The sequence below is a fragment of the Pongo abelii genome, chromosome 4, assembly GCF_028885655.2.
Source record: "Pongo abelii isolate AG06213 chromosome 4, NHGRI_mPonAbe1-v2.0_pri, whole genome shotgun sequence".
Taxonomy (NCBI): domain Eukaryota; kingdom Metazoa; phylum Chordata; class Mammalia; order Primates; family Hominidae; genus Pongo; species Pongo abelii.
This window is the reverse complement of record NC_071989.2, coordinates 85,001,339-85,020,448: the sequence shown is the minus strand read 5'-3', so window position 1 is coordinate 85,020,448 and position 19,110 is coordinate 85,001,339. Positions and strand designations below refer to the sequence as shown.

At 39.0% G+C, this 19,110-nt stretch overlaps 1 protein-coding gene across 7 annotated transcripts in view; it reads left to right on the top strand.

The window, feature by feature from the left end:
• Positions 1–19,110, top strand: part of WDR41 (WD repeat domain 41) — a 185,375-nt gene that overhangs the window by 127,842 nt on the left and 38,423 nt on the right. For 4 of the 7 annotated variants that reach the window (XM_063724150.1, XM_063724149.1, XM_063724153.1 and 1 more), the window contains one exon: positions 7,146–7,261. In XM_063724150.1, the coding sequence (XP_063580220.1) occupies positions 7,146–7,261 (116 nt within the window). Of the gene's footprint in view, positions 1–4,160; positions 4,539–4,663; positions 5,404–7,145; positions 7,262–19,110 lie in introns of those variants that run through there. The other 3 variants (XM_024246911.3, XM_024246912.3, XM_063724151.1) reach the window with 3 other exon arrangements.

The window sequence follows — 19,110 nt, the reverse complement described above, 5'->3', positions numbered from 1 at the left end:
TCTGGAGATTGCTTTGGGAAGTATTTGTATCTTAACAATGTTAAGTCTTTCTATCCAAGAGCTTGGATGTCTTTTTATTTATTTAGGTACCCTTTAATTTCTTTCAGCAATGTTTTGTTGTTTTCAGTATAGAAGTCTTTCGCCTCCAGGGTTAGATTTATTCCTATGTATTTAATTATTTTAGATGCTATTGTAAATGGAATTGCTTTATTAGTTTTCTTTTTGGATTGTTCATTGCTGGCAAGTAGAAACAACATTAATTTTTTTTTATTAATCTAGTACCCTGCAACTTAGCTGAATTTATTTATTAGCTCTATACCTTTTTTGTGGATTCTTCAGGATTTTCTATATATAGGGTCATATCACCTGCAAATAGAGAGAGCTTTACCTCTTCCTTTCCAATTTGGATGCTTTTTACTTCTTTTTGTCTACTAACTCTGGCAAGAACTTCCAATACAGTGTTGAAGAGCAGTGGTCAAAGAGGACATCTTTATTTTGTTTCTGATCTTAGGGGAGAAGTTTTCAGTCTTTCACCATTGAATGTGATGTTAACCATGGGTTTTTCATAATTACTTTTTATCATATTGAGGAATTTCCCCTCTATTTCTGGTTTTCTGAGAGTTTTATGATAAAAGGGTGTTGGATTTTGTAAAATGCCTTTCTGCATCAATTGAGATTATTTTGCAGTTATCTTCCTTTGTTTTATTAATGTGATGTATTACATTGGTTGATTTTCTTATATTGAACCACTCTTCCATTCCTGGAATAAATCTTACTTGGTCATAGTAAATAATACTTGTTAATATGCTGTTGGATTTAATGTGATAATATTATGTCAAAGATTTTTTTCATCTGTAGTCATAAGGGATATTGGCCTGTAATTTTCTCTTTTTGTGATGTTTTTATCTGGCTTTGGTATCAGGGTAATGCTGGCCTTGTATAAGGAGTTAAAAAGTGTTTCCTCCTCTTCACTTTTTGGAAGAATTTGAGAAAGATTTGTGTTAATTCTTCTTTAAATGTTTGGTAGATTCATCAGTAAAGCCATCTGGTCCAGGACTTCACTTTTTTGGGCAGGGTTTTGAATACTGTTTCAATCTCTTTACTTGTTATAGGTCTGTTAATATTTTCAATTTCTTTTTGAGTCAATTTAAATAATTTGTGTATTTCAAGGAATTTATTCATATCTTTTAGGTTATCTAATTTGTTTGTGTACAATTGTTCATAGTAGTCACATAGTCCCTTTTCTCTCTGTAAAGTCAGTAGTAATGTCTCCACTTTCATTTTCAATTTTAGTTATTTGCATTTTCTCTTTTTTCTTTGTCAGTCCAGCTAAAAGTTTTTAAATTTTTTTCGTCTTTGCAAAATACCAACTTTTGGTTTCATTGATTTGCTCTATTTTTTCTATTCTCTGTTTTATTTATCTCTGCTCTAATTCTTATTATTTCCTTCCTCCTACTAGTTTTGGGTTTCATTTCCTCTTCTACTTCAAGTTCCTATGGTATAAAGTCAGGTTATTGATTTTAGGTCTTCTTTTTTAATGTAGACATTTATACCTATAAATTTCCCTTTAAGTACTGCTTTTACTGAATCCCGTAAGTTTTGTCGTGTTGTGTTTTTGTCTCTAGGTATTTTATAATTTCTTTTGTGCTGCTTTTGCCTGTGACTCATTGGTTGTTTGAGTGTTTTGCTTAATTTCAATATATTTGTGAATTTTCCAGTTTTACTTCTGTAACTGATTCCTGTTGTGGTCAGAGAAGATACTTTGTGTGATATCTATCTTTTAAAATTGATTGAGACTTATTTTGTGGCCTAACATATGGTCTATCTAAGAGAATGTCCTACATGTGCTTGAGATGAATGTTTGTGCTGATGTTGTTGGGTAGCGTGTTCTTTATATGTGTTAGATGTAATTAGTTTATTGTGTTGTTTATGTCCTCTATTTCTTTATCTTGTCTGGTTGTTCTATCTATTATTGAAAGTGGGCAAATGAAGTCTGCTACCGTTGTTGTAGAACTATATCTTTCTTCAATTCTGTCAAGTTTTGCTTTATAAATTTTGAGGGTCTATTATTAGGTGTGTAAATATTTATAATTGTTTTATCTTCTTGCTATATTGACTATTTTATTAATATATAACATAATGTTTCTGTCTTTGGAAACTTTTTTGATTTAAAGTCTATTTTGTCAGCTATTAGTACAGCCACTCCAGTTCTCTTTTGGTTACTATTTGCATGGAATATCTTTTTCTATTCTTTCCCTTTTGATCTAATTGTGTCTTTGATCTAAAGTCAGTCTTTCACAGATGGCATACAGTTGGATTCTAGAGTTTGGTTTTTTTTTTGTCAATCTGCCTTTTCTTTGGACAGTTTATTTATATTTAAAGTAATTACTGATAAAGAGGAATTTCTATTTTGCTATTTGTTTTCTATATGCCTTATAGTTTCTTTTGTACCTCATGTCTTCTATTACTGCCATCTTTTGTGTTTAGCTTGTTTTTTGTAGTAAATGTTTTGATTCCCTGATCATTTCCATTTATGTATATTATACAGGTATTTTTGTGTTTACCATGAGAATTACATTTAACATCCTAACGTTATAACAATCTCATTTTAATTTATACCAATGTAACTTCAATAGCATACAAAAACTCTGCTCCTATATTGCTCCACCCCCACCCTTTCTATTGATGCCACAAATTACATCTTTATACATTGTGTGCCCAATAATATACTAATCTTGTAAAAAGTTCTTTCTTAGCTGTCCTAAGAGGAACCAAGGGAGGAAGTGTTCAACCCTGGACCAGTGCTTTAAAGCATCAGCAGAATGTCCCTTACATCAGAGTAATGTGGCATTGGGCAAACCCTAAAGAGCATGGGGCAAACCCTAAAGAATGTGGATAATCAGAAGGATAAAATGTAGGCTATTTGGGCAACCACGTTGTCTCACGTGAAGATATTCCTTCCAGAAATGAACTCCTGATGTCTCTGAGTTTTGTTTTACTAAAGATAAGTCCCTCTTTTCCAGGGGATAGTCTCTGTTTTGGTCTGTCTTCAACTGTATGCAGACTGCAATTTGGGGCTAGCACACAGAAGACAACGTGCTCCTGATCCTTGGGAGTGTGTTCTTGCTGAGTGCACTCAAAAGGAATACAAAGATGAATTATAGGAGATCCCAGTTCCAGAGGGACTGTAAGTTTGTGCAGCTGCTCACAACTAACTTAGCTTAAAGTGCAATGTATGGCTCTCTCTTATTGGTGACTGGGACATTCTGCCTTGTCCCTCAGGAGCAGCATTTTATGTGATTCCTTTCTGCTTCTCTAGTGCATCTGTGTCCAATACATGTTTGCTGAATTAATGCATTGGTTGGGACATTTGTAGATTCCCTACAACAATTTACTGCTAGGAGGATTATTTGAACCTAACAAATACATATGCAAATACATATATTTATACTTTTGCCAACATGATAAGTAGTTCCTAGACCAGTGATTTTCAGACCTTGCTACTCATCGGAATCACCTAAGGAACCTTCCCAAAACCCCGATTCCTACGTCCCAACCACAAAGATTATTTTAATGAGTCTGAGGCGGAAGCCAGGAATCTACATTTTCAAAAGCTACCCAGGTAGTTCTGATATGCAGTCAGCATAGATAACCACAGCCCTTTGACTACCTAAGAAAATTTAGTAGTCAAAAAAAGGTATATGAACTGCCTTCTATTCTTTAGGGAGATTCAATGTTAATATAGTATACGGTCAAGAACACTACCAATGTAGCCACTTCCTAGCTGTTATCTTTAGACAAATTACCTAATCGTTCAGAGCTTCAGTTTCTTGATGTGTAAAATAGGGGATATAGCTTTACCATGAGGATTTATGTAAAGCCTTAGCACAGGAGCTGTACTATATAGCACACAGTAAATGTTGGCCAGATTTATTCGGCTGTACCCATGAGCCACTGGATTTGTCTGGATGCAGAAGTCTACTGCCCTACACCTTCTTCAGCCAGCTCTTGGGAAAGCGGGGGAGGTTTCCTGGTACCCCAGGAAGTGGAGGATACTAAAGCCATGTCACAGGGAGGGGGCACTATTCTTGGTGCGCGCTTGCTCGCCGGGGTCGGGTTGCTGCTCCGCGCGCGTCCACCAGGGGCCGCTCGAGCTACCTAAGCTCCGTGCGCTACCCGGCGGCGCCCCCGCGCGTGCCCACACGGAGCAGCGCGCGCCCCGCAATCGCCGCAGCCGCCGCCGCCTTCGGCAGCCGCTCCCCAAGCGACTGCCCAAACTAAGCCTCGGTGGCTGGGTACGGGAGCGCTTTGGGGACAAAAATTTTCCCTCAACTGTGGTCTGCATTCCTTCGGCCCGTGGGTTGATCTGGGGCGGGAAGTATTAGCGTCTCAGTTGCGCTGCAGCCGGGGAGGAAAGAGGAGGCCGAGCCCGGGGCGGAGTTCGGGCTGACTGGGGCTGGACCGGGCGAGACGCCGCCGCTGCCCGGATGTTGCGATGGCTGATCGGGGGAGGCCGAGAACCGCAGGGACTGGCCGAGGTAAACCCCGGGCGGGTCTGCCCTGCGCCCGTCGAGCTTGCTGGAGGGGGCGGCTTCGTTCCGGTTCGGCCTCCCTGGGTTCCGACCGCGGGGACCCGGGCGGAGGCGGGGCTAGCTGCTGAGCTTGTGCCGCGCGCTGTCCTCACCCCGGTGGGGGCGGAGGGGGCGGGAGCCAGAGCTCCTCGGACCCGGCGGGCCCCCATGCGTACCCTGGAGCTGCAGACCCCCGGCCCCGGCCCACGGCTAGCCGAATCGTGAGACCCTGGCTCAGGGACGCTCAGCTGGTCAGCAGTCCTGTTGGTACCTGTGACAACTTAGGGTTTCTGGCTACGGAAACTATCTTCATTTCCACTTAAAAAGTATCCGATTTAGCTAGAAACGAAAGAGTTGTGACCGCAGCTTTCCACTTTTGGTTTATTTGAATTGCTGTCTCTTCCTGGCGTCTACTGATACTTGGTCAGGGAATATAAAATTAATTTACTTATCCAAGAACCGAAAAAGGATATAATTATTTTTAAAAAGTAATAATTTGCTTCAAGATCAAGAACATGATTTTCTAATTAACTGCTGTTTTTGGTTTCATAGTCACACTTTCTTCATTGGCCCGAATAATTGAATAGACCGTGTATAATGAAATTTACATTTGAAATGTGAATAAAATAATTTTTGCAGTCTTGAAAATTTTGAGGTCCCAAATTTATTTCGTATGCCACACAAGAACTTTCATGCGCGTCCGTGTGAAGAGACCGCCAAACAGGCTTTGTGTGAGCAATAAAAGCTTTTAGTCACCTGGGTGCAGGCGGGCTGAGTCCAAAAAGAGAGTCAGCGAAGGGAGATAGGAATGGGGCCGTTTTATAGGATTTGGGTAGGTAAAGGAAAATTACAGTCAAAGGGGGGTTGTTCTCTGGCGGGCAGGAGTGGGGGTCGCAAGGTGCTCAGTAGAGGAGCTTTTTGAGCCAGGAAAAGGACTTTTACAAGGTGATGTCATCACTTAAGGCAAGGACTGGCCATTTTCACTTCTTTTGTGGTGGAATGTCATCAGTTAAGGCGGGGCAGGGCATTTTCACTTCTTTTGTGATTCTTCAGTTACTTCAGGCCATCTGGGCGTATGTGTGCAAGTCACCAGGGATGCGATGGCTTAGCTTGGGCTCAGAGGCCTGACAAGAACAGAATTTGTGAATTCCATTTTATTTCTCATAAGAAGTATTTGTTTAGATTGTTAAAAGTAAGAAATTGGATTGTTGAGAGTAGGCAGTCTTCTCAATTTTAACTTCCGCATGTCTTTGCAGTTGACGGTATTGTCTGTTTTTAAAAATTTCTTATTTCAGATTAATCCTAAATCCTTGAGATTGTGGATTACTGAATAGCCATATATGGTATATACGACATTTTGGATAATTCTGTTTTAACCTGGTTCTTTGGTTAATCATGTCATTTGCTTAACCAGTTCTTCCATTCCTGGCAAGTTTTCATTGGAGGGGAAGCAGTTTAGTTTTCAAATTTCTCACCACAACCTCTTCTAGAAGGAAGACAGAATAAATACAAAATTAATGCTTTGTGGTGGTTCTTTTTTTTTTTTTTAAACATTTATGCATGTTTTAAATTTATGTATTTCTTCATATAAAGGTAATTCAGTTGTATAACTGCTGTGAGTTTGTACATTATCAGAACCTATGATTTTCCCTAATTTATGCAAGAACTTTGTATCCAGGCTTCTCCTTTAAGCAGTGGTTCTCAACTGGGGTGATTTTTGCCTCGCAGAAGACATTTGGCAATGTCTGGAGACATTTTTGATTGTCATGCCTTGCAGAGGGGCAGTTCTATTGGTATCTAATGTGTATAGACCAGGGATGTTGCTCAATATCCTGCAATGCACAGGACAGTCCTCAACAACAAAGAATTATCTGGGCTGGGCGCGGTGGCTCACGCCTGTAATCCCAGCACTTTGGGAGGCCGAGGTGGGCGAATCACTTGAGGTCAGGAGTTCAAGACCAGTCTGGCCAACGTGGCAAAAACCTGTCTCTACTAAAAATACAAAAATCAGCTGGGCGTGGTGGTGCAGGAAAAAAAAAAAAAATTATCTAGCCCAAAATGTCAGCATCAAGTTTGAGAAATCCAGAGTTGATTTTATGCCTTCATTTATTCATTTAGCAAGCATGTATTGAGTGCTTGTAATGGATGAGGCACTGTTTCACTATTTTATGTCTTTGATTTGCAGTTTTGTTTCTGCCACATTTTAACTGAGAAACACGCATTCTAAAATGTTGAGTTGGATTGGCCCATTAATTTTTTTAAAGTGAGGTTTAATAGGATACAATTTACGTAAAATAAAATTCACCCTTTTTGTAAATTTATTGTGATTTGAAAATACTAAAATTCATGATTTGAATTTGTGGTAGGAGAAGTGTTTTATGTGGAATTGGCAGTTATTTAGTTGCTATAAGGAGAAATAATATTTAGTAGTAGAACATGATATCTTAAGGCTTTTAAAATCTTGTGTTCTCAGATGTATACCATGCAGTTATATTCCAATATGGTCTTACAAATCATTTTATCTCTTTTTTTGTCTTTTGTGTTTTGCTTTTTTTTTTTTTTTTCCAATACAAGAAATCTCCTTTACAGACAATAGGTGAAGAACAAACCCAGAATCCCTACACTGAACTGCTAGTACTGAAGGCTCATCATGATATTGTACGATTTCTGGTACAGTTAGATGACTACAGGTAAGAAACTATAGTGGTCTAATTGACATTGTTTGGGAATAGGTTTTAGGGAATTTTATGTTAAACGCCTTTAAAATTAATACATCTTTTCTAAAAATTTAAAAACTGTGATCATTAGTAACATTTAGTAGAAATTGAAATTGGCCTCTGCATCTCGATGAAATATATATCTGGAGTCTTTTTTGCCCAAAGTCAGGGTGTCGTGTCTGGTGATTTGAGGGTTATGTTTGTTTGTTTGCATTCTCAGAAATATTCTTAATAGTTTAAAAGAAGTGTATGACTTTAAAATTTGGGTGGGAGTTATAACAGTATATTAAGGAGAACTTGTATTTGAGAAACAAATATGCTAAGTGTTTAAGTATCAGGTACCTACCAGGAATGTTTTATTTTTAGTGGAAGGTAAGTTTAATCCAAAGTTTTTGTTATTGATGAAACCACTTGAAAATGTACATTATTCTGTACTTCCTTGCTAACATGTTTAATAATTATGTTTAATATATTTGCAAATAGAGGTGAAGGTGTATAGGCTTTAGGACTGTAGACTATTACTGATATGTATATATGTATATTAAGCCCATATTCAACTGTATATCCTATGTATATATGTATATTAAGCCCATATTCAACTGTATATCCTTTATAGCATGTTTCACCATAACAGTTACATAATTAGTGGTGTAATTCAATATTTTCATCCTCTCTAAAATGTAAGCTTCATGAGAATGAGGCTATGTTTTTCTTATTCACCATGTTTTCTTAGTACCTAGTACAGTGCCTTACATGTAGCAGATAATTCATAGATGGTGGCTGAGTGAATGAATGACTCCCCAGACTACTAAGCATCCACACTGCATGCCATCCTAATCCCCCAACCTCACTTCTGTTGTCTCTACTAGTTTTTCCACTTTCATCTCTAATTTTCTCTTTTGCTTTGCTGTTTTTTTTCACTCCATGGATGAGTGTTACTGTGATTATTCCTAACTCTGACCACCACTTCTGCTGTCTATTAACCTTGTCTTTTCTCTGCTTTCTTTTTTTTTTTTTTTAATTTTTATTTTTTAAATAGAGACAGGGTCTCACTATGTTGCCCAGGCTGGTGGGCAACTCCTGGGCTCAAGCTGTCTTCCCACCTTGGCCTCCCAAAGTGTTGGGATTACAGGCATCAGCCACCGTGCTCAGCCTTCTCTCTGCTCTTTAAATGTTTCTGATATTTAGTTGCTTTACCATGTGCAGTGCAGTTCTGACATTACCTGGAGTTAGGTCAGATTCCACAGGTGAAGGGCATAGTCTATACAACACCCCTCACTGGAGACACTAGCTGCAAGCCATGTATGGGTTTGTAGGCCACTTGCATTTCCAGCTGCTGGCTACAAGTTCCTACTGTTCCCTCAGGTCTGATAATTCACTAGAAGGACTCACAGAACTGAGGAAAGCACTATACACAGGATTACAGTTTTATTATAAAAGATACAAATTAGGACCGGACAAATGAAAGGATGTATATAGGGCAAGGCCTAGGGGGTCCCACATGCAAAGCTTCCATGTCTCAAGACTCCTCGCCCTCTTGGCACATCAGTGTGTATCACCAATGAATGAGCACACTTGAGCTTTGGGTGTCCAGAGCTTTCATTAGTAGGCATGATTGTTTGAATCATTGGTCACATAATTGAACTCAGTCTTCACTCCCCACCCTCCCCACCGTGACTGGTAGCACAAAGCCCAAACCTTTAAATCATTTGGTTCATTTTTCCAGCTTGGCCAGCCCCTTTCCTGATTTTATCTCAGGGCCCACTGTGAGTTGTTCCGTTAGTATAAACTTAGGTCTGGTCCAAGGGACCCACCATGAATAATGAAGACATTCTTACCACTTGGAAAATTCCAAGGGTTTAGAGACTCCCTTCTAGGAACCAGAGACAAAGTCCAGCAAAGTTATTAAACAGTACTGTGCTTCCTAACTTTTGCTTGAAAAGATTTGTCTCATATATATTACTGGCCTGTCACCACCGTTTTCCTGTTGTGATGCCAGTCAACCAAATAATGGCATGTTAAACAATCATCTGCAGCCTTTTTTTTGGCAGTGTTACTTGTTGCTATGTCCTGAGAGACACTCCATTTATTAAAGTGGTCATTTTTGTGGGGAACTAATTATTTCTGGAAAGGTAAGATTTTGGACAGCTAAAGTTTTCTTGCGCTATATTTTACCCTAGTAAGTTGCTAGATTAAAGAAAATCTGATAATTTCTTATAATCACTAATACTTGGGTGTTAAGGAATCCTAAAGTTATTTTGTCCAGGAAAGTTAAATAATAAATACACAGTATGTGATCAGGTTGTGGACTTTAAGTGTTTGGATAAATTGTTAAGAGATCATGTTCATTGCTGTCTTTCCTCTGTGAAATAGCCTCTTGGCTATTCCTATCCCATAGTTAGAAGACGACTGTAGAAGAGGCCAGCCTATAGAATAATGGTTAGTGTACAAATGCTGACATATATTTGGTTCTATTTTCCCCACAGTGGTGCTCACATATACTTTAGTTGTTTAATGATAGAGTAAATATTCTGTAAAGAGTAAAAAGCCATATGTGAGTATGTTAGTTACCTATTGCGCTGTCAGCTGTCACGCCAAACTTAGTGGCTTAACACAACCCCATCTATTTAGCTCATTATTCTGCAGGATGGCAGAATAGGCTCAGCTAGGCTAGGCTCAGCTGGGTGAGTCTGTCTTTGCACCAGGAGCAACTGATCTTGGCTAGGTTCACTTATGCCTCTGTCAGCTGGTAGACTGGCGGGGGCTGGCTGGTTCATTTCAGCTGAAGGTCTCAGCTGAAATGACTGTAGTCTCCCTCCATGTGGTTTTTCAGGTGCTTGTTCACATAATGATCATGGAGTTCTAATAGCAGCAGAAGGGCAAGCCCCAAAGTAAGACACTTTTCAAGTCTCAGCTTGCCTCATGTTTGCTGCTGTTTCATCAGCCATAGCAAGTTAGGAGCTGGCACAAATTCAGTGAGTGGGTAAATAAACTTGACCTCTCATGGTAGAAGTAACTAAGTCCTATTGCTAATGGTGGTGGCAATATTGGGAGGGGGAATAGTTTGTGGCCAGTTTGTGATCTACCACAGTGAATCTAAGATAGATGAAGAAGCCTGCTTTTTAGCTTTTGTGATACCGTGATGATATGACTTCATGATTCACATTTAATTCTTTGAAAAGTCATCAAATTTACATATAATCAACTATGAAGTTTTTCGGTCATTTGCTGACCTGTAGAACTTTCAGTCTGTATGTTGTTTTTGAAAATTTAATTCTGTAGTGCACTAAAAAAGAAAAACCGAAAGAGTCATTCTTGGTAAGAAGGACACAGGAAAGTCTACAAAGTATAAACATATTATGAACAGAATTAAGAACCGAATGTTTTTACTCTTAATAGTTTAGAATTATCTTTACCATTGCATATTTACATTATGCATTGTCAAATTAGAGAAATACCTTTCCAGTTTTAAAATTTTATATCATTATCCTTTTTTTGTTTCTTAGTTTTTGAAGACATTACACTCTGGGTTTTTTTGGTCAGCTGTTATAATCCAGGTTTCACGCTTCAAGTCTTTAGATAATATCATCTTATTGAAAATTTCGCAGAAGGATTTTCTTGTTTTCTCAGTGGCTCAGCTAAAATCAGTGAGTGGAAAATTTTCTCAGATTGGTTTTTGAAGATACCCAATAAATCCTGTATAACCTAACAGACAGCTGCCTTTTCTTCTTTAGTATTTTTTGAACATGAAGTGAGGGTCATATTGATTGGGAGATCACTAAAGAAGGCTAAGCCTCAGCAAGAGTCTTCCAAAAAATGGACTGTGCTAAAATTGCATGTAATACTCTAGCGTTTGACACATTAAACTAAACTGAGTTCATAACACATTTTAAGAAGAGTTTTCTCCGTTGCTCATTTGACCATTCCTTGCTCCTTCAGGAAACAGACAAGGTTATGTAGGATGGTGATCATGACTGGAAAAGAATCAGATGACCCATGATGAAGTGCCAGACTGGAGAACGAAATGTGCCTCTAGGATGGTTGGTGAAGCTGTACATTCACAAGAAAGTAAATAAACTCAGTATAGCTTGATAATCCACTAAAAATGAACAATATGCTCATTTTTAAGGAAATATTCTCAAGCTAAACATATTCTTTCTTATACACTAACCTTCAGAGAACGGAAATCAGTATAGTTTAGATCCTAGGATCTGGGTTCCCTGGGAAACAGATAGTCAGTATAGATCCTTCTAGAACCTGGGTTCCCTGGGAAGGAGACACTAAAATGGAGACACTAAGCATGCAATAGGTTTATAAGAGAGAAAGCCAATGAAAGGAGAAGGGGGGAAGCAGAATTGGGTAAGAGGAGCTGTCTCAGACTCTGATGCAGATGTGACAAAGTTTCTGCCAGTCCAGTGGGGACCACTGAAGGAAAGGCTGCTTTTTAAGGGTTCTCTGCTGGATGTAAATAACTAGGGCTTTGTACTGTTGCCTTGCTTAGTTATTTGCTGAGGGTCCTTCATGAAGAACATGCACCTGGCTTCTACTATCTTGCTTAAATCCCAGTGACTAGGAGCCGATTGAGCTAGTATAACTTTGGCTTGAAAGTGGAAATGGATCCTGAAGTCAACAGCTGGAGGCAGTCAGATAACTATATTCCTCACAGCTGGGCAGTGAGTCCTGTCTTGAAAGGGGGTCTGGAAGGCAGGTATTGGCGTCTGCCACACTTCCATAGTTGTAAGTTGGTCTATTTTATTTTTAACTTGCATGAACATACTCATTGGCTATGTCTTTGGGCAGCTTTTTAAGAAACTGTAAGTATGCCATTGGTTAATAGTTATTTGATGGCTTGAAAAAGTTAGTATTTTTAGAGCTATTAACGCACTTATGCCTGGAAAAAAGGGTATAAGCAGAATCCTTTTTATCACAAATTCCAACAGCTACAATATTAATAACAGACTCCATATCTGGCATTTTTTTAAAAGCACTTATATCCAGTGTGACGTTGACTTTAGACAACTTTATTATAGTAAATTTTACATCTGTTAACCAAATAACTTTTCTATTTCTAAAGCCCCCTAATCCACCGTGTGTGGTGAATGTGTTGATTGAATTTCTGTTGTTTTGGATCGTGCCCTGAATCAAGTAGGGAATTTCGGCAGTGTCATTACACAGATGCGTGTGCCACCCTTGCTGCTTTTCTCCTTATTTCTAATAATTTTGTCCTTTCAGCTTGTGTTTTGGAGCCGTAGCTGAATTTCGTTTAGTTGGATAAGATGATGCAGGGTTTGGGAGGATGACAGGAGTGAGTGAAAAGGTAATTGCTGCTTCATGCAGTAGCATAGAATCAAATTTTAGGATAAGGACAGCAAGTTTCTAACAGTATTTCAGTTTCAAATTTGTCATCTTAGCAGTAAAACTCTAATTTCTAGATAAAATCAGTCTCTCTCAACTACAAAATACCCTTACTCTAGGCATTTGAAAATTATTTTCTTGAACATCTTTAAAATGTAGCTTTAAAAATCCATCTGGCAACTTGAGCATAGATATAGGAAGTAACTGCAATGAATTGCAACATATCACATATGTTTAAATCCATGTGTTCATAATGATACTTAAAAAAGAGAACTCACTTTTGGAGAATGCTGGGGAACTAACTCATTATGTTGAAGATTGGTAAATAAAGGGGCAGAGTCAAAATCTATACTGCCTTTCTTATATAAACTGTGTCTTGGGATCAGTAATAATTGACGAGAAGAAATTTCTCTGAAGAATTCAAGCTAGGAAGAATGATAGAATTAGAATATTGTAATTTTGCAACCTCTAATGTGTAGAGGAGGAAAACATTTTTCTTCTACCTATCTTAGATTCATTGACCAGGGCTCTACAGCTTAGACATACAAAAGACAGGTTAATGAGAGAAAAAGAAGTATATCAGTGCATACATTGCATACACACGCACACACACACAGGAGTACTCAAGTAACTCATAGGGGTGGTTAAAACTTGGGCTTAGGCTGGGCATGGTGACTCAGCCCTATAATCCTAACACTTTGGGAGGCCGAGATGGGAGGATTCCTTGAGCTCAGGAGTTTGAGGCTAGCATGAGCAACATGGCAAAACCATGTCTCTATTAAAAAATACAAAAATTAGCTGGGTGTGGTGGTGCACACCTGTGGTCCAAGCTACTTGGGAGGCTGAGGTGGGAGGATCACCTTAGCTCAGGAGGTTGAGGCTGCAGTGAGCTGTGATCGGGGCCACTGACTGTAGCCTGGATGACCGAGTAAGACCCTGTCTCGAAAAAGAAAAATAAAACTTCGGCTTATGTAGCATCTTAGCAGAACAAGAAATTTGTTGAGTGACAAGACAAAGGAAATGGAGTTTGAGTTTCTTGGGGTGGCAAATTGTGAGAAGGCAAATATATGATGGAAACTGATGGTAGAGAAGGGCTCATTAGTGAGGTTGGTTTGTGTAAACTCTTGGTGCCATCTCATCTGTGATAAAGGTTGTTATCCCCCTTCTGGTATGGGAAGGGGGGTGGAGGTTGCGGGGGCACTTTCCCAAGGGTGATGTGTGCTTTTTTTTTTTTTTCAGGTAGATGTGGGGAGGGCAGAGCTCATTCTGTGCCTGCATTTTCTCAGTTGCCTTAAGCTGGAAATAATCATTATGTCAGAGTGGCATAGTTTGGGGTTATGTGCTCTGAACTCCTTCGAATGAAATAATGAATTTAGATGGCCTAAATCATAACATATACACATACACACACAAGATAGCCAGAAATTATATTTCCTGATGGAGTATACAATCTGCCTTTGGGGTGGTCTTACCAAAAAGTCAGATTTGGATATTATTTAGTCTCTAGATTTAACTATCAATTAACAAAAAATACAGAGGACAGAGGTGCATGTTGGATAACAGCACAGGAAAAAAAATCCAGACTGAGAACTCGACAAGACAGGTGACTTTTTTTTTCAACAAATAAATTGCAAGGAAAAACAGATGGAGAAAAAAAATCATTAGAATAAAAGAGATATTAGAGATATATCAACCAAGTGTACTATAGAAGCCTTATTTGGATCCTTCTGTTTAAAAAATTATGATCAGGTAAATTTGATCATTGACTGGGTATTTGATGATATTAAGGAAGTAAATGTTAACTTAGGTGTGATGTAAAACATTCCTTATAGATGCATTCTGAAATACTGACAAAATGAAATACAGTGACTAGGATTTGCTTCAAAATAATTTACAGAGGGATTGGACTGGGTGCAGGTAAGACACTAGTGGCCATAAGTTGATAATTACTAGAGACAGGCAATGAGTATGTGTGGCTTTTTATTATGCCCTTCTCTCCACTTTTGTTTATATTTAAATTCTCCATAATGAAAAGTTAACTATCTGTATTTGAAATAGAGGAAATAAAAATGCTAATTTAAAAGGTATTTATGCCTCTGTATGAAATAAAATGTTTTCTTAGATATTGCTAGTGTTCTGAGTGTTCAGTGGAGAACCACCCTTGTTTCTCTTTGAGAACAGAATTTATTGAGAATAGTTGTAGGAATCATACAGATGAACATGAACATATCAGCTTCATAAAGTAATAACCGATACAAAGCTGGATTACCGGATATGGCTCTTTTTTTTTTTTTTGAGACGGAGTGTTGCTCTGTCGCCCAGGCTGGAGTGCAGTGGTGTGACCTCGGCTCACTGCAACCACCGCTTCCCAGGTTCAAGCGATTCTTCTGCCTCAGCCTCCTGAGTAGCTGGGACTACAGGCATGTGCCACCACACCGAGCTAATTTTTGTATTTTTAATAGAGACGGGGTTTCACCATATTGGCCAGGCTGGTCTCGAACTCCTGACCTCATGTTCCGCCTGCCTTGGCCTCCCAAAGTGCTGGGATTACAGGTGTGAGCCACCACGCCCAGCCAGGATGTGGCTTTAATATGTACCCACAGTGGAATTCCTTACACTTCACCCTGAGTCAGGTAGACTTTTTCAATGAATCCGTGGGGCAACTGAACAGTTGCCAGCCTCCCATTCAGATACAGGCTTACCTCAAAAATAAGAGCAGACCAGTATGTTCCCTCTCTGTGAACAGATGAATCTTCAGAAAACCCACAAGGGGCCGGGTACGATGGCTCATGCCTGTAATCCCAGAACTTTGGGAGGCCAAGGCGGGTGGATCACAAGGTAAGGAGTTTGAGACCAGCCTGCCCAACATGGTGAAACTCCATCTCTACTAAACATACAAAAATCAGCCATGCGTGGTCGTGGGTGCCTGTAATCCCAGCTACTCGGGAGGCTGAGGCAGGAGAATCGTTAGAACCTGAGAGGTAGAAGTTGCAGTGAGCTGAGATGCTGTTTTGGTTACTGTAGCCTTGTGTAATTTGAAGTCAGGTAGCCTAATACCTCCAGTTTTGTTCTTTTGGCTTAGGACTCACTTGGCAATGTGGGCTCTTTTTTGGTTCCATATGAACTTTAAAGTAGTTTTTTCCAATTCTGTGAAGAAAGTCATTGGTAGCTTGATGGGGATGGCATTGAATCTGTAAATTACCTTGGGCAGTATGGCCATTTTCACGATATTGATTCTTCCTACCCGTGAGCATGGAATGTTCTTCCATTTGTTTGTATCCTCTTTTATTTCATTGAGCAGTGGTTTGTAGTTCTCCTTGAAGAGGTCCTTCACATCCCTTGTAAGTTGGATTCCTAGGTATTTTATTCCCTTTGAAGCAATTGTGAACGGGAGTTCACTCATGATTTGGCTCTCTGTTTGTCTGTTATTGGTGTATAAGAATGCTTGTGATTTTTGCACATTGATGGAAGGGAATGCTTCCAGTTTTTGCCCATTCAGTATGATATTGGCTGTGGGTTTGTCATAGATAGTTCTTATTATTTTGAGATACGTCCCATCAATACCTAATTTATTGAGAGTTTTTAGCATGACCAGTTGTTGAATTTTGTCAAAGGCCTTTTCTGCATCTGTTAAGATAATCATATGGTTTTTGTCTTTGGTTCTGTTTATATGCTGGATTATGTTTATTGATTTGCGTATGTTGAACCAGCCTTGCATCCCAGGGATGAAGCCCACTTGATCATGGCGGGTAAGCTTTTTGATGTGCTGCTGGATTCGGTTTGCCAGTATTTTACTGAGGATTTTTACATCGATGTTCATCAGGGATATTGGTCTAAAATTCTCTTTTTTTGTTGTGTCTCTGCCAGGCTTTGGTATCAGGATGATGCTGGCCTCATAAAATGAGTTAGGGAGGATTCCCTCTTTTTCTATTGATTGGAATAGTTTCAGAAGGAATGGTACCAGCTCCTCCTTGTACCTCTGATAGAATTTGTACCTCTGATAGAAAAAGTCTGGTCCTGGACTTTTTTTGGTTGGTAAGCTATTAATTATTGCGTCAATTTCAGAGCCTGTTATTGGTCTATTCAGAGATTCAACTTCTTCCTGGTTTAGTCTTGGGAGGGTGTATGTGTCGAGGAATTTATCCATTTCTTCTAGATTTTCTAGTTTATTTACGTAGAGGTGTTTATAGTATTCTCTGATGGTAGTTTGTATTTCTGTGGGATCGGTGGTGATATCCCCTTTATCATTTTTTATTGCATCTATTTGATTCTTCTCTCTTTTCTTCTTTATTAGTCTTGCTAGTGGTCTATCAATTTTGTTGATCTTTTCAAAAACCCAGCTCCTGGGTTCATTGATTTTTTTGAAGGGTTTTTTGTGTCTCTATTTCCTTCAGTTCTGCTCTGATCTTAGTTATTTCTTGCCTTCTGCTAGCTTTTGAATGTGTTTGCTCTTGCTTCTCTAGTTCTTTTAATTGTGATGTTAGGGTGTCAGTTGTAGATCTTTCCTGCTTTCTCTTGTGGGCATTTAGTGCTATAAATTTCCCTCTACACACTGCTTTGAATGTGTCCCAGAGATTCTGGTATGTTGTGTCTTTGTTCTCGTTGGTTTCAAAGAACATCTTTATTTCTGCCTTCATTTTGTTATGTACCCAGTAGTCATTCAGGAGCAGGTTGTTCAGTTTCCATGTAGTTGAGCGGTTTTGAGTGAGTTTCTTAATCCTGAGTTCTAGTTTGATTGCACTGTGGTCTGAGAGACAGTTTGTTATAATTTCTGTTCTTTTACATTTGCTGAGGAGTGCTTTCCTTCCAACTATGTCGTCAATTTTGGAATAAGTGTGCTGTGGTGCTGAGAAGAATGTATATTCTGTTGATTTGGGGTGGAGAGTTCTGTAGATGTCTATTAGGTCCACTTGGTGCAGAGCTGAGTTCAATTCCTACTTTCTGTCTCGTTGATCTGTCTAATGTTGACAGTGGGGTGTTAAAGTCTCCCATTATTATTGTGTGGGAGTCTAAGTCTCTTTGTAGGTCACTAAGGACTTGCTTTATGAATCTGGGTGCTCCTGTATTGGGTGCATATATATTTAGGATAGTTAGCTCTTCTCATGAATTGATCCCTTTACCATTATGTAATGGCCTTCTTTGTCTCTTTTGATCTTTGTTGGTTTAAAGTCTGTTTTATCAGAGACTAGGATTGCAACCCCTGCCTTTTTTTGTTTTCCATTTGCTTGGTAGATCTTCCTCCATCCCTTTATTTTGAGCCTATGTGTGTCTCTGCGTGTGAGATGGGTTTCCTGAATACAGCACACTGATGGGTCTTGACTCTTTATCCAATTTGCCAGTCTATGTCTTTTAATTGGAGCATTTAGCCCATTTACATTTAAGGTTAATATTGTTATGTGTGAATTTGATCCCGACATTATGATGTTAGCTGGTTATTTTGCTCGTTAGTTGATGCAGTTTCTTCCTAGCCTCGATGGTCTTTACAATTTGGCATGTTTTTGCAGTGGCTGGTACTGGTTGTTCCTTTCCATGTTTAGTGCTTCCTTCAGGAGCTCTTTTAGGGCAGGCCTGGTGGTGACAAAATCTCTCAGCATTTGCTTGTCTGTAAAGTATTTTATTTCTCCTTCACTTATGAAGCTTAGTTCGGCTGGATATGAAATTCTGGGTTGAAAATTCTTTTCTTTAAGAATGTTGAATATTGGCCGCCACTCTCTTCTGGCTTGTAGAGTTTCTGCCGAGAGATCCGCTGTTAGTCTGATGGGCTTCCCTTTGTGGGTAACCTGACCTTTCTCTCTGGCTGCCCTTAACATTTTTTCCTTCATTTCAATTTTGGTGAATCTGACAATTATGTGTCTTGGAGTTGCTCTTCTCAAGGAGTATCTTTATGGCGTTCTCTGTATTTCCTGAATTTGAATGTTGGCCTGTCTTGCTAGATTGGGGAAGTTCTCCTGGATAATATCCTGCAGAGTGTTTTCCAACTTGGTTCCATTCTCCCCGTCACTTTCAGTTACACCAATCAGATGTAGATTTGGTCGTTTCACATAGTGCCATATTTCTTGGAGGCTTTGTTCGTTTCTTTTTATTCTTTTTTTTCTAAATTTCTCTTCTCACTTCATTTCATTCATTTGATCTTCCATCACTGATACCCTTAGCAGCATTTTTTCAATGTTATTTTATTGTAAATGTAATAATGACTTCAGGCAGTGATTATTGATGGGTGTTAACATCATACACACACAAAAATGACTGCCAGAAATTTGTTTCCTAAAAAAAATGGAGTATACAAACTGCTTATGAAATGGTCTTACCAAAGATTCAGATTTGAATTGGATTAAGTCTGTAGATTTAACGATCAATTTACTAAAAATACAGAGTACAGAGGTGCATGTTAGATGACAACAGAGGAAAGTAGTCAGCAAAATCTGGGCTGTGAGAATTCTACAGGAGAGACAACTAGGGTACATGTG